Source organism: Ceratotherium simum, chromosome 6 (assembly GCF_057802395.1).
Source record: "Ceratotherium simum simum isolate JZ-2026a chromosome 6, ASM5780239v1, whole genome shotgun sequence".
Classification (NCBI taxonomy): domain Eukaryota; kingdom Metazoa; phylum Chordata; class Mammalia; order Perissodactyla; family Rhinocerotidae; genus Ceratotherium; species Ceratotherium simum.
The window spans coordinates 25735365-25754764 of record NC_141905.1 but is presented as its reverse complement, the minus strand read 5'-3'; the positions used below and the strand labels follow the sequence as shown (position 1 = coordinate 25754764).

The following is a 19400-nucleotide window of genomic DNA, read 5'->3' as shown; positions in this document are numbered from 1 at the left end:
GTACATAAGCTTACTGTAATTTTATGTATGTGAAGGATGCTTCTTACACAATACTTTGATTATTTTGGCCAAACTCTTACCCACAGCCAACCTAAGGTTGCAATTGACAAAGAAGTGTAGTTCTGACATGAATATCAACTATTTTCCCTTCTTACTATGTCAGAACTTCACTCTTGTCAATGACACGAGCCATTTCTCTACGGAATCAGATAATGGTTTTTGAATATTGAAAGAATATTTCCTCAATTTTTTTGTGCTATTCACAATGTAATAGCTATGGACACAATATACTTTTGAGTTTAATCTGCCTAATTAACATTTTTTTCCATCACTTTCTTAAATTTAGGAAATCAGTAAAATAATGTCAATCCCTAATTTTAGCATTTGCCAACTTCTTCTGTAAATATTCCCACCATGGCTGATGTGAGGCTATCAGAATAACATCACTGAAGAGTTGGGGAGTGATGTGAGGTAGCACATCATTATATAGTATTTCCAGTATGTAGGTACAATAGACACAAATAATTTCAAGAGAGTGAATAATAGCAAATTTTTGTAAAATAATTAGAAAATGATGAGTTTTAGTATAGATTACCTTTACTTTTAATATAATTTATCCAACGTAAGTGTATATAATTTAATTTTAAGTAATGGCTGTGTTTAACAACTGACACAAAATTCCAAAAAATTTAGCCGTTGGTTTTTGTGAGGTGGTACAGGTTGACTCCAGACACCACTGGTTATGTCAACCCCAAAGGGCCAAAGAAATCTGAAGAACTCAGATGTCTACATTGCATAGTCAATTATTTATTAATAAATAAGTTAATAGTTTTATTTATATGCCAGGCCACAAAACATATTGCATATTAACATAAATCATATCTGACTACAAATATATTACCTGCATTAGTATAGGTGCTAAACCCAGGAAGGTTTTCTTTGCCAGGCGCCTTTGAGCATCAGGTTCATTCTACAATTGTTGAGATTCAGGCTATGGAATTAAGCTGTGTTGGTTGGATTTCCAAATTCCCCACATACTAACTGGGTGCTCTTGGGCAAGTTATTTAACCTCTCAAAATCTCAATTGCCTTATCTGTAAAATGATAATAATAATGGTACTCATATCTTAAGGTTGTTGAGATAGTTAAATGAAACAATGTGCCTAAAATGCCTGCATATCAAGAAATGTGATACACACACAATCATATATGCACTCATTACTTGGAGGTTGTAACATATTACATTCTTACGTTCTATGTTTGAATATACGACACAAACTAAATCATCAGCAAGAGTTAATAATTAACAGCGAAATATTAACTTGTGCTCCATCATACTTTTTTGGACAAAGATGACTGTTTATAGATAGGATGTTCTGCCTTTAAAATTACCTATGCTATTAGTAAATTCCTTCTCATTTGATAATCCTTTCTCAATGCTTCAAGAAGTTGCTTTGTTAGGGGTTGTAAGGCATTCACTGTCAATTTAGGTCTTGTCTCCTGGGCTCTTGAAGTCTATAGTCCTACAAGAAGGGACCAGACAAACGCCAAGCTGACAGTGGTGTGAGGCAAAGTGGAGTCATGGTTAGGAGAGCAGTATCATAAAAACCTGGGGCTTCCAATGCAGAGAGGGGGTGGTGCTGGGAAAACTACTTGGGATTTGGGGGTCAGGTTGACTTGGTTTCTATCACACTCTGGACTTTAGAACTGTATAGCCTTGGACATGTTACTTATCCTTTCTATGTCACAGTTTTTTCGTTTCTCAAATGAGGGTAATAATAGGACGTACCTCATACATTGGAAAGCCATTAGCACTTAGAATGCATTCAAGAAATAATATTAGTTCCTGTTCCACACTCTGCTTCCTTTTTTTCCTATCCCCTTCTTGTTCCTCCTTACCTCCTACTATCCCTCCCTCCTCTTCTTCCACTTCTCCTCACCCTCTGATGGGAGAGACTGGAAAGATACTTGATGGAAAATATCCATCAAGTTATATCATATCAGCCCTGGTATATAGGTAGGATTTTCATTTTTAAATTTTTTAAATTGCAAGAAGCAATGACATGATTAAATAATGTTAAAAAATCAAATCAGGGGCCGGCCAGGTGGTGCGGCGGCCTGGGGTTCGCAGGTTTGGATCCTGGGCGCGCACTGTCGCACTGCTTGTCAGGCCATGCTGTGGCGGTGTCCCATATAAAGTAGAGGAAGATGGACATGGATGTTAGCTCAGGGCCAATCTTCCTCAGCAAAAAGAGGAGGATTAGGATTGGATGTTAGCTCAGGGCTGATCTTCCTCACAAAAAAAAAAAAGAAAAAATCAAATCACATTAGCAAAAATCTTTTAATCTTTGCTTATTAGCTTTTACCTATTGCAAATTTAATATTGTTAAAAATCACAGCATATACGCTATTTTAATATTTACTGTGTTCATTTAATATTATGTAGTAAAAATCTTTGCATACTTCTCTATTTTATATTATAATTTTATTTGGTTACCATAAAACCAAATACTATGTGATTATTTCCATAATGCACAATATTTAGATTGTTTTCATTTTTTTCTTCTGTTATATAATAACAGAAAAATATTTTGGAAACCACTGCTCTGGATGATTGGTAAGGTCTTTTATAATTCTTACATTCTATGATTTGATTATTTATGTAAAGTCCCACAAAATGCCCAAGCCATAGCCATTCCTTTCTTTTTTCCATTCCTGGTTCTTTTCCTTCCTGCCTACCTTCTTTCCTGCCTTCCTCCTTTCCTCCCATAAATATTTCTGCAAATAGGCTGATTCCATTTTAAACACTGGCAGAACTGGACCCCCTTTAGATGAGATAAAAACAATGGGAACCTCCAGGCTTTTGCTTTCAAAGGGCTTCCTTGTTCCAGAGACGCCTTTGGCACAACTCTCTTCTTTACCCTAACCCTTCTCTGACTTCTGGTCTGAATTACCCTTTATCTCTCTCACTCAGCTGACTGCTCAGCTCTTGCCCAGACTCTGCGCTTTGGGCTCTTTCTTGGTCCCTTGGTTACTGAATGACCCTCATCCCTACCTTACCTTTGTTTTCTCCCAATTTCTTGGCTTCTGGCTCTGGACAAGATATGGCTGTTCCTGCTCCCATACCTGTCTATCTTTCCCAGCACAATCCATCTGTCCTGGCAGCTTTCTGTCTTGTTTCATGCTGAAAGGCATGGTGCCTTCACCTGTTTCTGAGCAAGTCAGAAGTTTCTACCTTCAGGCTGGTCTTTTGGCTTCTAACTTAATCCTTTAGATGCCGCCAAGTCTTTACTTCTGATTCTGGCAATTTGGCTCACACTTTTGTGTTGAATTACTATTGTGGTATGTAGTTTTATCTTTGACATTAAAATGTTTTATTCATCCAAGCATCATACATTGACTTCTTTTCTGCCTTCCTTTCTTACTCTTTGATTTCTGGCAGCATGTTGGATACAAGGGTTAATACTACAGTTAATCTTGGAAAGTTAATAGAGTTAATCTTGAAAGCTCTCTCTTAGTAGGAATAAGAAACAAGCAAGGACATAATTACTGTTTCATGTGTTCAAGTGTCATAATAGAGATCAGGGACAAAGTTCTGTGATGATGCAGAGTATGGAGGTCATGCTGTGAGTTAGCAACTCTTAATAAGCAGTATTAATCATGGTTATATTTTTTTTTGATGAGTTGGGAATGCAACCAAGGTCCTCATTTTATTTTTCTTGGTATTCTCAGCACAGGGCCTGGCATATAGTAGGTGATTATTAAATACTTGATAACTAAATGAGTGATGTTTTTTCTTATGAGAGAAAATAAATGTTTTTAGAAGAGTCAGCTTTATACCACAGTTTCAGGGAATGAATTGTGATGAAAAGCGAAGATTGCTTTTACTTGAAAGAGGCTGACAAATTTCCCAGACCCAGGATCACTTTATGCGGCGTATGATTTAGGGGTGAGCGAGCATGCCAGAGCGCTCCGCTTGAGCTGAGCGATGGGGAACGAGTTGTGGAGCTGTGGTCTTAGATGGTATTTTGTGAAAAATAGTGGGAGATTTATGGCTATTAAACAACTTTGTAGCTACCCCTTTCTTGTTTTGAAGCCTGCCAAATCTCTCCTCCTGTGGTCTGTATGATGTTCCTTCAGGGCATTCATGATGTTCAGAAATATCCACTGGAATGCAGGTTTCCATTGAACACACTCAATGGGAGGGGGCTTGAATTTTATACATTCATCTGAAGACGTTTGTTTTCTGTAACCGCTGAGTGAAATTCTCAGTTTGCAAGTCTCTTGTAGAGTGTGCTGTACTTTCATTGACTCTTTTCCAATGAGATTGCCAAAGTTCTATCTTCCTTCCTGCATTATGGAAATTGCAGAGTGCAGTATATTAGTGATTATTATCATTATTGATGTGAGTTTAAAAAATTATTAGCAACTCTCCATTTGTGAGTTGTAGAAGAGCACAGAAACCTTCAGGATGCTTTGACAAATCTTAAGCAGGAAAACTTACCAGGCTGGAATGAGCAGTTCAAGCTTTGATGTGAAGGAAATACATATTTACTATTGTTTAACAACTTTTTCCATTCTATTGTCATAGTCAGTATCTTTAGAAGAAACAGAAGTGGGATATTTCATCACAAAAAGCCAACCAGAGATGGCCTTAATCCATATCATGCAAGTACTGGAAAATTGTTATAGGAAATTTCCTCTAATTATGAGTTCGTATCAATAGGACTGCATGGATCAAAGAGGAAATTTCAAAATGTAGAAAAGTTAAAAAATAATGAGCACATACAACTACTATACAGGATTTGTATTTTCTAATATTTTGACATATTTGTTTCAAGTCTTGTCTTTAAATAAAAGAAAGGAACCTTATATATAATATTGAACCTCCCCCCATCCCATTAGCCCCAGTCCTATTACTCTGCCCTTTAGAATAGGCTACCATTTTTGTGAATTTAGTGTACAACTTATATAAATTTTAGATGGTTTCACACACACATGCAAAGTACGGTATATTTACATAAATTATACACTACATTTATCTTTTTGCAGCTTGCATTTTCACTCTGTATTAAGTTTTTAGACCTATTCAAATTGAGATGTATAAATCAGGTTTATTGCTAAATATTATTCCATCATATGAATATACAACATTTTATTTATCCATTTTCCTCATAGACAGACATTTGAATTATTTCTAACTTGTTCTATTGTAAATAATGCTGCAATAAACATTGTTTTATGTTTTACCTTACAGACCTGAGTGAAATTTTCCATAGTGTATATATTTTAAATGGAATTGCTATACCAATTTCAAATTTTATTAGATATTGCTAAATTACTCTCCAAAGTGGTTGAACCCATGTACATTCCCACTGGCAAGGGATGAAAGGGTAAGAGTTTTGTTTCCTTTTGTTCTCTATAGCTCGTGTTATTGTGAGACTTAAAAAAGTTTGCCAATGTGATGGGTGGAAAAATTGTATCTTGTTGTTTTAATTTGCCTTGCCTTTAGGACTAGTAAATTTTACCATCTTCTCTTTTATTTATTGACTAAATATTTGTTAGAATTACCTGACATTTATTTTGTTTATTTTTCTGTTATATTTGTATTTATTTAGGGACATATGTGTTATAGTTAGTAATATTTTATTGTAGATGTTACAAATATCTTCTAACAGGAGTGATTTAAAAAGTAAAATGTTGAAATATAATTCTGTGACATAGGTAGTTAGGAAATTTGAGAAGACTCAAAGATTTGAGAATACTTGTAGTTCTAATGATTCAGATTTACCCAAATTTGTAGTTCTAATGATTCAAATTTACCCAAATTTCCGTATTCCCATTTTAGGCATATCTTCTTAATCCAGGTACAAGAAAACATTATTTAAATTTTTCCACTTCTGTTTCTGTTATCTCATACTTGATATACCATGGCTTATGGCTTCGGTTTCAAGGGGGAGTTCTTCATTCTTGGGCAGGTAGAGTGCAAATTTAAGACATTGTCTTGTGTATATTTTTCATATGATAATTGTGCTTTTCTGAATCGTGCTTCTCAGCATAATACTCAGAGAACAAGTGTGTACATCGCTATTGAAAAGATCACATGGGCTTAATTTTAATAAAAGCCAAGTCAAAGAACTGGTAGTCAGAATCTTGATTTATAGTAGTTTTCCTAAACATCCAGCCATGGAAGTCTCACCAAAAGACGTAGTTTGCAAAATGGTTCTTTTCTTATATTCTTTTCCATGACTTGAGTTTATAAATGGACACTGAGCAGAAAAGTAATTAAATGCTAGGCATTCTGTAAAACAGAACTCAAGCCACACAATTTCTGCTTTGACTACAATTGGAAATAAAACTAGTAGCTATTTTACCCTTGGTTGCAAAACTCTAATGTTTTGCCCAGTCAGAGGTATTTGCTGAAAGGTAGTTTCTTCCAGTAATTTTAGGAAAAGCTGTCATCAAATTGTCAACAGCCCAAATTGAGATTAAAAGTACTAAGAAATATCACAATAGAGCAACCTAAAACTCATGTTGGAATTTTAGGCTTTTTTAGCAAAGAGATGGAGCAGAAACATTGACAGAGAGAGAAGCTATGACCTCTTATGGAAGAAGTATGGTAGATTCGTGGAAGGATGACCCCATACCCCCACCCCATACATCCTACCTCAAGCATTGAAAAGACACCATATTTAGAACACTGTCATTGTGTCTCATTTATCATATAAGGATTACAGGAGACCTTGAATGCCAAATGGAGAAACGTGTGGTGACTCTAGTATTTGAATTTTAATCTAATTTCTGACTCCTGCATTGTTGCAGCATCCTAAATATCTAATGATGGTAGTATTTAGCAAGTTTTTAAGACATTTTTCTTGGTGATTGAACTTTTATCTTTCTGGACCCAATACCCTTGGATCAAGCTTTAAACACCATATATTTCCCTTGGAGCTGGAGTGATGTAATGCTACCTGAAATATGTCTCTACCTTAGGGACAGAGCTTCTGATTTTGCACCATTCAGAACACTTTCTATAAGTCTCCACTGAAAGCTGCTTAATCAAACATCTCAAATGTCAGAAACAGAGTTTAAAGGGTTTTTCTAGCAAGTAGGTCTAATCTCCTACTTAGTTTTGATTCCTATAATGTAGATAATCTCTTCAGAGAAAAGGCCTGCAGGGCAAATATATCCCATAGAATGTATTTCCTGTCCCAGAAAGAAAAATGTAGCATTAATAAAATTTACTTTTTCATGAAGCTTGGAAAGGTTGTAAGCTTAGGATTTTGATCCTAGCAGATGTTCTTTTTTGGATATTAAAAAAAAAGTAGCATTTGATTTAGAAGTCTCAGTAAGAGCTGCAGTGGTGATACTTCTTGCTATCGGGAGCCACACTGAATGTGACATACTGGTCATTGGTTCTGAGTGACAACTGACCCTACGGCCTTAGTCCTTTGTTCTTGCCTTAGCCCCCCTGGATGCAGAGTTAGGAAAAGAGAACATTAGCAGCCTGGGTCATACCATATACAGTTTGATGGCTAAAGAGCTGTATGTATACAATAAAAAAGCATCTTCGTAGATATATTTCATATAATTTTCTTTTAGGCCTTGGAATGGCAAAGTTTTGTTGATAACCATTACATATATTTCGAATTTCAAATGGGTTTCTCAGTGCTATTGTTAAACTGAGAACCCTGGTTGCACAGTCTGCAATGGTTCATATTCTTCTGTCACTTCATGCTGCTGAGTCTTATGTCTTCAACTGCTCTCTGTCTCCATGCCACTGGGCCCACGTAAACCAGCCCTGTTTTTCCCATCTACCCTGGGGGCAAACCTCAGCCTCTTTGCTGGTTTCCGTAGAAATGTGCTCACAGTGAGTATTTACTCTGTGGGAATTACTGGAAGAAGGCCTGTGACAGAAATCGAAGTCTGCAGCATTTCCTGCCTTCAACCTCTCTCTTTTCCTCCTCCCTCTCCCGGTTTAGCACAATGAACAAACCGTCCCCTTGTCTCAGAGCCTTCCACCTGTACCAGGGCCCCTCAAAGCTTTGTGTTCTACCCTATATTTACCAGAATATTATCTCAACAGAGACAACTCTTGCTTCCTAAGAAGAGTCTTGGTCAATAATATTTTCTTCAAACCCAGATCCCAAGCAGACATGATTGGTAAACGAAGATATTTAGTGTTTGGTGTTGCTTCATGTTGCCATTTGCTTTTATCACACAGGCTTCCAGTGACAGCGTTGCTGCCTCTCCAGAGTGCCACTACACACCCCTGCCTTCTGCTTCCAGGGAACTCACCAGTCACCGAGGTAGAAACTCAGCTTTTTATGGCTCTCAGTGGTTGCAGGGAGGGACACTTGGCTGTGCAAAGCTCTGGGCTCATTACTGCTGCCTCGGCACTTTAGAAGGAACACAGTGCTTTTCAAGTCCTTGATGAGAAAACCATACCTGTCAAACCTAGCAATTTCAACTCATATTAAACAGAATTTAGTGGCAGTCTACTGGGAAGGCAAATAAATCCATGGAATAATATAGTTGTGTGATTTTTTTTCTTTAAATAAAGAGATTATAGTACTTAAAAACTACTGAGTAGATCATTACCTCCAGCAAAAGTGATGGAGAGAAGTTGGGAAACTCACTAATGTTTGTAAAAGTATCATTGTTTGGGAGTAAAATAGTTTAAATCTGTAATTTCAAAATGAATGAACTCTACATTACAACTAAAAGGAATTCCAGTTTGCCTGGCAATGTTGGAGAGAGTCAATGCGCAGATTTCCCTGAATTCTCTGATCCTCGAAACATTAATTTGGCTCACCCATTTCTTCCAAAACCTTGAATTCCTATTGCCATTTCTGGATTATGCATGGAATATAATTTTAAAATGCCTTATCCCTAAGCTGGCTGCTTAGGCCAAGGACTGTGTGATCACTTTTGTTGAAATTGGTTAGGGCAGGAAGAGGCCATGTGGTATCAGTTGTTTACCCCATTTTATCTTGGTTATGACTACAGCCACCTTTCCTAATTGTGAATCTACCTTCCAAGGGTAAGTAAGAACAGGGTTAGATTGAGGGCATTACCTACTTTAAACATCATTTCCCTGAGCAGAAAACTTCCCTTGTACATGCAGGGGACACTGAATAAGGACTGTTCCAGGTTTGTCATTCCCAGCTACAGTGCAGGATGGGTGGGTAGGAAAAAAGGCTGTAGAGATGCCCAGAAAGTGGTAAAGCTGGCTCTCTAAGGAGACATGTGGGCTCTGGGCAAATGGCATATTTATATTCTGCAGGAAATGATCAAGAGGGTAATGCAGGATTCCTGGTGTCTGTGACTTGGACCTGTGTTGCGTATTTGATGTCTGGGCACAGCAGAACTTTTCTACGTTTAAATATACGTTGGTTCAATTAGAGTTCAATTGTGACTCTGTTCATTAAGTGTCAATTTTGTGAAAATCAATTTTTCTCAAAGGCAGGTAAAATAAAAATAGCTGCTAGCATGTTATATTTTGAGGGAAATGGACAGGTCTCCCTTGCTGAATGTCCTTATGAAGGTTTTGAACATATCCCTTTACAGATCGTTTTTTTTTTTTAATTCCCCTGGGCAAATAATAATACTATATGTAGAAGGAATAACAAACTAACCCTAGCATCATATCCTCTTGGATTTATTTATTGGTTTCTTGTATTTGAATGAGGATAATTTTACTCTATAGCCGGTTGGTTACACTGCATAGGAAATGAAGTCTCAGAGCCCTCAAGCCCACGTGTAAAAGTTGATCTGGCCATGCAGTTGATATTTCACAAGAGAAGGACATGATAAAATAAATGATAATCATCAGTAACAGGACAAAGATCATCTGTAATTATAACAGTAAAATAAAAAATCTGAACCTTGAAGAAATGGAATATAAGACAATAAGTTTTCAAGCTATTTTAAGTAATATTTGGAATATGAAAAAATGCCTAAGGTGATTAGAGTGAAAACAGGCACCTCAGAGCCCAACATCAATGGGAAAAATGTTATTTAAAGGGAGCCAACAACAGATGTCTCAATTTTACTCAGGAATACCCCTACACATTTAATGCACTGGTTGCCTGATCAGTGCTAAGGACTTGGAAGTTGAAAAAGCAAGTCAGCATCATGAAATGATGGTCAGGTCTTTGGGCCTATGGTTATGAGGAGACCAGAAAAAAGAGAGCCAAAGAGGCTCATTAAGGCTGAATTATCATTGGACTAATCTACATAGGGAAAGGATGAGCCTGATATAGTTCAGCTTGGCATGAATCACACAATGACAAATGGGGAAAGCCATATTTTTCAACACCCAGAATGAAACCGCTTAATGCCATCTTGTTTTTTTATATTTAAGTTAAAGAAATTATTCTAAATTTCTGATCATATAAATCACCAAACTATTTGAGTGTCATTTGTTAATACCTTCATGGAAACAGCTTATAAACACTCATCCAGAGAGATACATTCACACCATGAAGGCGGATTGCGTCAATTCTTTCCCAAGTGAAATCCTCCATGACGGCTGAAACTTGGTCTATAAAATCCTAAGTGGAAGTTCTATTTGTAAATAATTTTTGATTCATCCAGTTCCCAATCTCTTTTCATTCCACACGAACAACTACACAAACTGGCGGGCAATAGTTCATGTGAAAATTGCTATTTTTCTATACATGCCATTTTCCCTCTGCTTGTCCTTTTATGTAACTTCCAATATCGAGTATGATAGGCCCAAGATTCATGTCCTAAGGACTGTAGATTCGAATGCAAAGGAAGCCTGGCCCAGAATAATCATCAGGAGAAGGGGACTCTATTTTTCCATCTGTAATTTACAGATAATCCATACATCGTAGGGATAGTAATGCACAGTACTTGTTGCTTCCTGCATGATTTTTTTTCTGATCTTATGTATATTGATTTTTTCGCTTTCTTGAGGTACGTATAATATTTGTTTCTATCTCCTTAGTGCAAGTGTTCATATTCTACTTTGTATGATAGAGGTCAGGTATATGTACGTCTTAAATTCCTCATGAATAGAAGCTCCCTGAGGAGCAGTACAGAGTCTAATCCTTCTTCTCTTTCGTATCACTGACTCTTACTCATTCTTCAGGTGTCAGCTTGAATATCACAGCTCCAAGGAGGACTCCTCTGATTCCACCCTACACATTCATATTAGGTCAGATTTCTCTGTTCAGGGACTGTCTTCTAGATAGGCTATAACCTCTTGTGGGGAGTGGAGGAGATTGTGTCTATTTGCTCACCACTGTATCTGCAGTGCCTGGCACAGGGCTTTCTATTTAATCGGAGCTCAATAAATATTTGTTCAGTAAATGATGAGTGATAGAAACCCAGGGGAAAGGCAGTAACTTGGATATCTCTGCGAGGTAACTTGATTGCATCTAAGAAAGGAGACCCGTCTTCCTTTGGGGGTGAGCACACACTGAAGGGAAAGGCCCGCTCTTTGGACCTCAGAACTCCACTCTTGCTTTCAGAAACCTAAATCATCCTGGGTGGGAGCCATATCTCTTGAGTCATTGCTGGACGGCATTTAGCCACACTGCATAACTTCTAAGTAGCTAATTATAATGTCATAGTTTTCAAACTTTGATGTTTTGATGGTAGGAAGGGAATAGGATGAATTGTAGCAACTAATGGAATTATTTTACTAGAACAGAAGTTCTTAAAGAAGGGACTGGACTCTCAGTAAGATGTAGGTTGTGGTATACACATGGTTATAGACTAGTTCACCTGAAATTTTTCTGCGAGTTTCGTCCCAGGTCTGAGCGTGTCTTCTGAGTATGGGGGGCATGGGGCTGTGTCAGTGATCTCAGTTGCTACCTAGTAGCAGTCTACATGCTATTTTCTCAGTGGATATCCACGTTATGAGGAATGTTGAAATGTTTGCTGGTGAAATGTCTTTAAATACGCTGTGTGCACACGACATACCCCTGCATGCCATGTATTGCCACTCTTTATCTGGTAGCTGTTAGAAGTATAATTTACATTTCTATGACCATTGTGTCTTTTGGGGAAAACATTTCTAGTTAGAATATAGACCAAATTATCCTTAAGACAACCCTATAAAGTGGAGAGAGTAGATATTATTATTCCCATTTACTAGAGAAAGACACCAAGGATCACTGGAGAGACTGAGTCACTCAGCAACAGAGGCAAGGAAAAAAGAATCAAAGCTCTGTGTCCTCGATTCCCAGGCCACTCCTGACCTTTGTCTTTCACAAAGGACCTAGGAAGCAAGTGCAGGTGGGACTAACCTGTGGCCTTGTGCTAGAGGAAAGAGGAGAGAACGTGCAGGAAGAGGCATGGCCTGGAAATGTCCCCTGCCTGGGGTGAATTTCCATAGCCTGTGTTAAGGCTGCAGTGAAGTACAGCATCCTGGCTTATTTCTGTCAAGAGAATTGTCTGTGTTACTCCCGTGACCTCCCCTCTTTTAGATTACAGGTCTATAAATTCTGGAGCAGAGAAAGTTTGAAAAACCAAAAGGGAAAATGCTCTGATATCAGTTTGAATTCAGACAGGGAAAATAGAAGACACACGAAATAGAAGGCTTACACAATCAATGAAGCCACCACCCAAGTCTTAGCCTCAGCACCAAGCTGGGTGATTCTTGGGAGTATGCTGAAAAGTTCCTGCGAGTCTCAGGAACACCTGGGAATCTCCTACTGACTTTCTCAGTCTGCAGCATGGATGGGGTGATTCTCAAGTTCACTTGGAAACTGCTTCACACATTGCCACTCTCCACCCATTGCCCTGCCCCTCCTGCTCTCAGATTTCCAAATCATGCTCCAGTGTCTCTCTTCGTCCAAGACTCTAACCTAGAACCATGCACCAAGAGGATTCTGAGAAAAGTTCCTCCTCTGAGCTGCAGAGAAGACCTTAGAAGAGGGTGATAGTGATGCCCAGTTGGAATAGACAGTTGGGCACATCTACTGTAATCCTATCTTGCCAACAACTTTCATGTTGAGGGTCCCAATTCTAGTTTGTTTGCATACACATTTTGCAAAGTAATTGCAAGCCCAGTGAACATCCCTGAATTATTATTTTTTTTCCTGATACTTATACAGTCTTGAAGAAGTGCCATAGTTAGCTTGTCATATTAAGCATTGGACATTAAATGTATGACAGCAAACAAGCAAGAAACCAAGAGGAAATCTGCTATGAAAACTTGCCTGGAGATGTTAACTATCCTACTTGTACCTATCGTTGGCAATCTTGCCAATATTTTTATTGACGCAGTTGTTAAGTGCATATCCCTTTCTCCAAGTAGGGGCTTGGTATATTTGTGTTTGAAATTGATTACTGGGACTGTCACAGAGTGATTTACATAGCAACTTGTCATAATTAGTTATCGTTTGCAGTTTCCTTAATGTGAGTTGCATTTTATGCTTAGCAATTGATTTTTCTGTATTTCTCCGTGGAGCAGCTCAATGTGTGCCATCCAAAAAAGAAGAAAAAGATGGAAAGAAAAACTGTGGGTGTTTTTTATTTTTATTTTTTAAACAGTTTTAGCTGGAGACATCATAAAATACATTTTCAAAGAAGCCATAAATACAGTGTTTTGCTTCAACTATTTAAATAAGCCATAGTGAAATGAATAAGAGGAATATTAAATGGATATGTGTGAAGATGTGGCAATGTAGACAAAGATGTTTGGGATGGGGAGATGTTGGCCAGAAAAATTGCATGCCAACAAGCAAAATACTTTCAGGAGGGCTCAAGACAGGGCGACTTGATAACCAAAGTGTTCATCACAATTTTTTTAGGTTTATAGGATTTGGAGGCAATCTGTCTCTTTCAATTTTTAAAAATTTTTATATTTTTTACATTCCTACCATCTTGGCATGTCAGCTCAGAGGGAATGTGAAAGCTAAGCAGGTTTGATCATTATTAACAGAATCTACACAGAATAATACAGAGACTCAAGGAAAATAGATGCGTTTGTTTAGGTTATCTTAATAGTTCAGCACCAAGAAGTCTTTTTGCTTATTGCTTGTTGGTTCTCACTGACCATTTAAAAAAGATGGAATAAGCAATCTGAGAGTTATATTGACTTTGCCAGGTAGGTCTCATCTGAGATCAGACCCTATGATTAAGGCAGCCTGCTTATTTGTAGCCTTCTGTCTTCCAGAATATTTTGATTAGTCTCTCAAGGGAGCTAACTATCAGATGATTCCTCAAAAATCATCACTGATTAATTGAAGGTTCATAGAAGCATGACATATCCAACTTTTCCCACATGGAAAGTATATTGAAAGCTGTAAAAAAAGAAGGAAGAAAGAGAGAGAAAGAGAAGAAAAAAGAAAAAGAAAATTACATTGACAATTGGCAAGAAAGGCCTCCTTGATGATGGGGACACGTTTAGTCCATGGGTCCTTCCAAATCAGTGCATGGCCTTGGCTCCCCCCTTTCAGACTCCAAAGCCATGGTTTGCCCTGGCTGTGTAGGGGAAGGGTGTGTTGATTCCTTGTGCAGAGCTATTATTAGCATTTTCTAATTATGTAAAATGCTTTCTTCTGATGACATTTTCAACAGAACCCATTACTTTAGTTTTCTTTCCTTCATAATGCTTTTATGGGCTTATAATCTTGGTGGAATTCTCAGATGCAGAGAGATGCTAAAGTTTCCTTTATTTAATCGAGGTGACTAGTGATTTGACGGTAGTGGTTGACAGGTTTATTTTATCTGTGTGGCAGTGGGAGTCTATTTTCAGTGTGTGCACTCTGTTCCACAGTTAAAGGACTTTACTAAGTGCTGAATAAATTGTACTTTCCTTTGATTCTAGACCTTGCTGAAATGTTTAAAAACTCTAGTCTGGGTCATCAAATTCATCTCCCTGCTGCGTTGCAGGGTCAATAGCTTCACTGTGTACCGAGCGGGGCTGGGTGGATTGGACTGGAGGGTAGTGTAGATTAAAACTTCCGCATATATATAGATAGATGTGCATGTGTGCACTCGCTGTCTGGGAAGATGGCAGTGATAGAAGAGCAAGCCAAGTGGAATCTGAAGATGGATGAATCTGTTAGACCATTACCAAGACTGGCATGGACTTTAGCCAGGAACTTTAAGTAACCTCCTTTAAGCATTTGAAATCCATAGGGGTCCATTTCCTGTCCTTTCTCTCCGAGGATGATTTTTCATTTGCAGTCTGTGTGATTGCTTTATTTCTGCTCTTTGGGCAGAACTGTGGTGCATTCATAGACACAGAGGGGCTACGAATTTGGTTCTTCTGTTCCAGAAGCAAAGCAAGAAGGGAAAAATGGAATCATACTCCACACTCCCAACAGCAAATCACCTTACTTCTATAGGATGAGAGGTTAGAAGGGTAACCCTTCTCCCCATTGACAGTCCAAATAAAAAATGGTGGTAAAAACATGTCCCCTTGTTGGGAGAGTCTGGGCTTGACAGGGTTGGAGATTCTAAATGTCCTGAAGTTTTAGAGTCAGGGGCTGTTTTTTATCCCTTCCATTGCAAGGGAAGAACTGGGACATGGTCAGTATGACTCCTGAAATGACAAGTATTGGTCTGAGCACCCTCATTCAAGGACTCCTCCAGCATGTCTTTATTTAGTATCCACTGTGTACAAAGTATATGTTAGAGTTTGTGGAAAATTCAGAAATAGAGGGCATGGCATCTCTCTTCTAAGAATTTATGGTATGATTGAGGAGATACCAAAAATGAAGCAATGCCAACCAAACAAGATATTATGTATTATATAATTGAGAGTTGCCTTACTCAGTAAAAGCCATAAGGGCTATACATGTTTAGAAAAGATGGAATCACTGAAGGCTGGAATCGATCAGGCTTGGCTGTTTGGAGGATGTTGGCCTTGAGCTTTGAAGAACAAACAGGGCATGGGTGGATGGAGGGCAGAAGAAGGACATTCCAAAAAAAGAAAATGGGTAAAGAAGCAGCACAGGGATAGGCATGGATGGGACTGACTGGAGAAAGGGACCCAGCTTTGAAAAAGTTGGAAATAAGGTTACTTCTGTAGGCTGGGTACACATTGTAGCAGGCCTGACACAGGTAGAAGCATCTAGAATTGATTTAAAGTTGTGCTATGGGATTATTAATCTGCAAGCAGTATGCGGGGGGAATTGGAAAGAAAAGAGCCTCTTCTTCAGGAGGCTGCTATGGGATGGCATTGAAGGGAGTTTGTTCCAGTTTCAGAAGCTTTGGATTTCTTGACACCAGGCTATGTGACTGCAGACTGTACTGCCTCCAAAGAGCAGGTTCTAGCAAAGGTAATTTAGGAAACAACTTGGTAACAGATGGGGAAGACAGCTGGGGCCAGGACGCTGCCAGTGGAGCAGAGGTGGGGGCAATGTAAAGGGAACCTTATGGCCAGTGTAGAATTGCTGTTAGAGGTGGCTGGTGGTTTGGTCGCAGGGTATCCTGCGTATCAGGCATCAGAGAAAATGGACAGTCAATGCTTTTCCTCCCCATGTTATTCAAAGTATTTCTGATGTTGGCTCTTGAATCTAAAATGTAGAGCCCAGCATCAGTTAGGATAATGTTGAAATAATCTAGCATTTGATAATGAAGGCCTGAGTGGCTGGCTGGCTGGGGGAACAGAGACTAAGGGAAGGAATATGAGAGACATTCTGTAGCAAATGCAATAGACTGACTTCATGACTGATTATATTTAAGGATAGAGAGTACCAGAGAACAGAAGGCCACGAGGAAGCCAGCATGGTGTGTGGGAAGCTGTGGTCTCTGCCTCTACCCCCGTCTTGCTTCCCCCTTGCAGGATTCTCCACCACCACTCATGAATAAGCTATAATCTGGCCTGTTAAGTGTAAGACTGCTGGAATTAATGTAGTGGAGCTCGCGGCAACAGGAACAAACAGAGTAAGCAGCAAGGCAGCCACAAAAATTTGTTCTCATTCTGGTCTTTGGCTCAAGATGAGCTACATTCTTTTAAAAACTAGTAAGTGCCTAGTGTTTTATATTCCTGAATCTTGGGTTTCTGGAAGGAGAGCTATTTGAAGCCAATGTTTTTGGTCTAGATTGTTCTGCTGAGAGCTCTGCCCAGTGTTAACTTCCCAGTCCCAGTTCTTCCAACTCATTTGTTTCCCTGTCTCTTGTAGAAAACTTTACCCCTGCCCCAGGTTTTTCCTCACATAGAGATTTTACAACCTTTTTGGAACAAATAAACAAACATCTGGAATCATGTGGTACATTTAATTAAAAAGTTTGCATTTGGCCAGAAATGGTAAAATCATGAAAAATGGCCTGTCGGTGAGCTCAAGAAGGCCAAACGATGACGTTGTTGGCTGCAAATGGATTGAGTGAGGTGAACACCTGCTCAGTTCAGCCCGCTGTCTGCCAGCTTCCCCCTTCCAGCCATTAATATTTACTGCTCTGGTTCTTTATCCATTCTAATGAAATTTTTAGTTGGGGCTGGTCAGAGGAGAGGGCTGTTGCTTTTCCAATAACCTCGGATTTGTTGGGATATGTGTACTTTGTAAAGGGTGTGGTATTGGGCTTTTTGACTTTTCAATCCCCATAATCAGAATTCCATATGCTTCAGGTCACTACAGGGGCCTATTTCTGTTTCTTCAATCAGTCAACCACCATTTTTTTGAAAGAAAACCTGTACTGGGGGGTTTTGGGAGATGCAGTAGAAGCCGTGGGCTCTGCCTTCAGGTATCCTATAGTCTAATTGGAGAAATAAGGCCCTACACATAAACAGAGGTCAAGCTAGACGTAAGAGTGCAGAGAAGGGAGAGATGAGTGAAGACCGTAGGATTAGGAAGTAGCCTTGGATGAAGGTGAGAACTGAGTTGAAAGCAAATAGATGAAACAAGTAGGCTGGGTTTGCCATCACTTGGGAGTGGGCACTGCTGAGTTCTTTATATTCAGATGTAAAGAAAGGGCTTTACTCCCCTCACTCCCTACTTCCAAATGTCTGAGAGCTCTGTCTCCTAGTCACCTCCCCAAGTCACCTTGAAACTACAAACTGAGGGAAAAGTGTGTACTTGATACAGAAATGCAGTTTCAGAACAAATCTTCCACCCCCCCGCCCCCGGCTCCTCTCACACATTTCCACCAAATTGTTGCTCCTATGCGCTTTGACTATAAAATTTCTAAAGCCACCACTGGCATGAAATCATTTGTATAGGTGACAAACCTGGAGGAACTCTCCATGAGTGGTTTCAGAGTGTGAAAGAGAACTTGAGGAGAGACCGAGAGGAGTTCTTCTTTAATTTCTGGCCATAATCTAGGAGAGGTATGTGTGTATAAGGAATAACCTTAGAGCAAGGGTTAGATATGATTATTCTACATTTTGAGATTAGCTTCTCCTCTGTGAGGCATGCCTATAGTGACATAAAATATAAGTTTTGTTTGCATATTAAGAAAAGAATGTTGAGACTATCTGGCTTTGCAGAGTGTAGTGCTCTGATATGTCTTCCACTTGAGGATTTATATCCAGTATGAAGTTATTCTAAAGAAAAGATGAGAAATTTTTCTTGTTGTCCAGAATACAAGGGGAGTAGCTAGGAGGCTGAAAATACAGTGGACACCAATTAGGTTGGATCTAAGGAAAAGATGAGTATTGTTGGACTCAGGTGTGGGTTGGCCAGGGAGATTGGGACTCACCATTCCCAAGGCCCTTTACTGAAGGATATGTTCATCTGTCGTTGAGTGTCGAACAGAGTAGCCTGAAGGAAGTGAAATGAAATTTCTACAACTTTCAAATCCCATCGGGATTTTAAACGCAGATCTGTGGTTCTCTATGTCAATGCTAGTTCAGCTTTTTCGCAAAATGAAACCAGGGTTTGACCTTGACTCCTCTGGACTTCTGCAAGCATAGATAGATACAAGACCATGCTGGAAAAACACTCTGCTGTTGTCTGAGGAGTTCTTAGTCCTCAACTCTTTATTATTCTTGTGCATCTGTTTCTTGAAATACTCTCTGCAGAAGCATTAGCGTGAAGATAAAAGAGTACAGCAACTTGGAATTTTCCATTTGTAGCTTCCTTAGTCTGTGGGGTCAAAGTTCTATCCTCAGCGATGCTCATACAAACTGTGTGCTGTTCTAGGGCAAATGTTTCTCAACTAAAAGACAAGAGGGGGTGGGGAGCCAGGAAAATAATGCAATGCTAATTCCCAAACACAGACTGCCTGGAGATTCCAATTTAAATTGCTGTTTACCCCTGTTCCCACCCTCTCCCAAAGAAAAAAACTGTGCTGTGTTGTAAGGACACACATCTGTGTAAGAGCAATAAAACAGTCTTCTCTTTTGTGTATTAGCTTTTTATTCCTTATTTATCTTGCTATACCTCATCAGTTTCTCCCAAATCAGGGAGAATCAAAGAGGATGAGATGCAGTCCCTTTCTTTGTTTTTGATTAAAGAAACCCACAAAGTTTCT

At 38.9% G+C, this 19400-nt stretch overlaps 1 protein-coding gene across 1 annotated transcript in view; it reads left to right on the top strand.

Annotated features, from left to right (window-relative positions):
* LRMDA (leucine rich melanocyte differentiation associated) overlaps nucleotides 1–19400 on the top strand; it is a 1038159-nt gene that overhangs the window by 824596 nt on the left and 194163 nt on the right. Inside the window, exon 6 of the mRNA XM_087431992.1 lies at nucleotides 8224–8308. Within this exon, the coding sequence (XP_087288118.1) occupies nucleotides 8224–8308 (85 nt within the window). The remainder of the gene's footprint in view (nucleotides 1–8223; nucleotides 8309–19400) is intronic.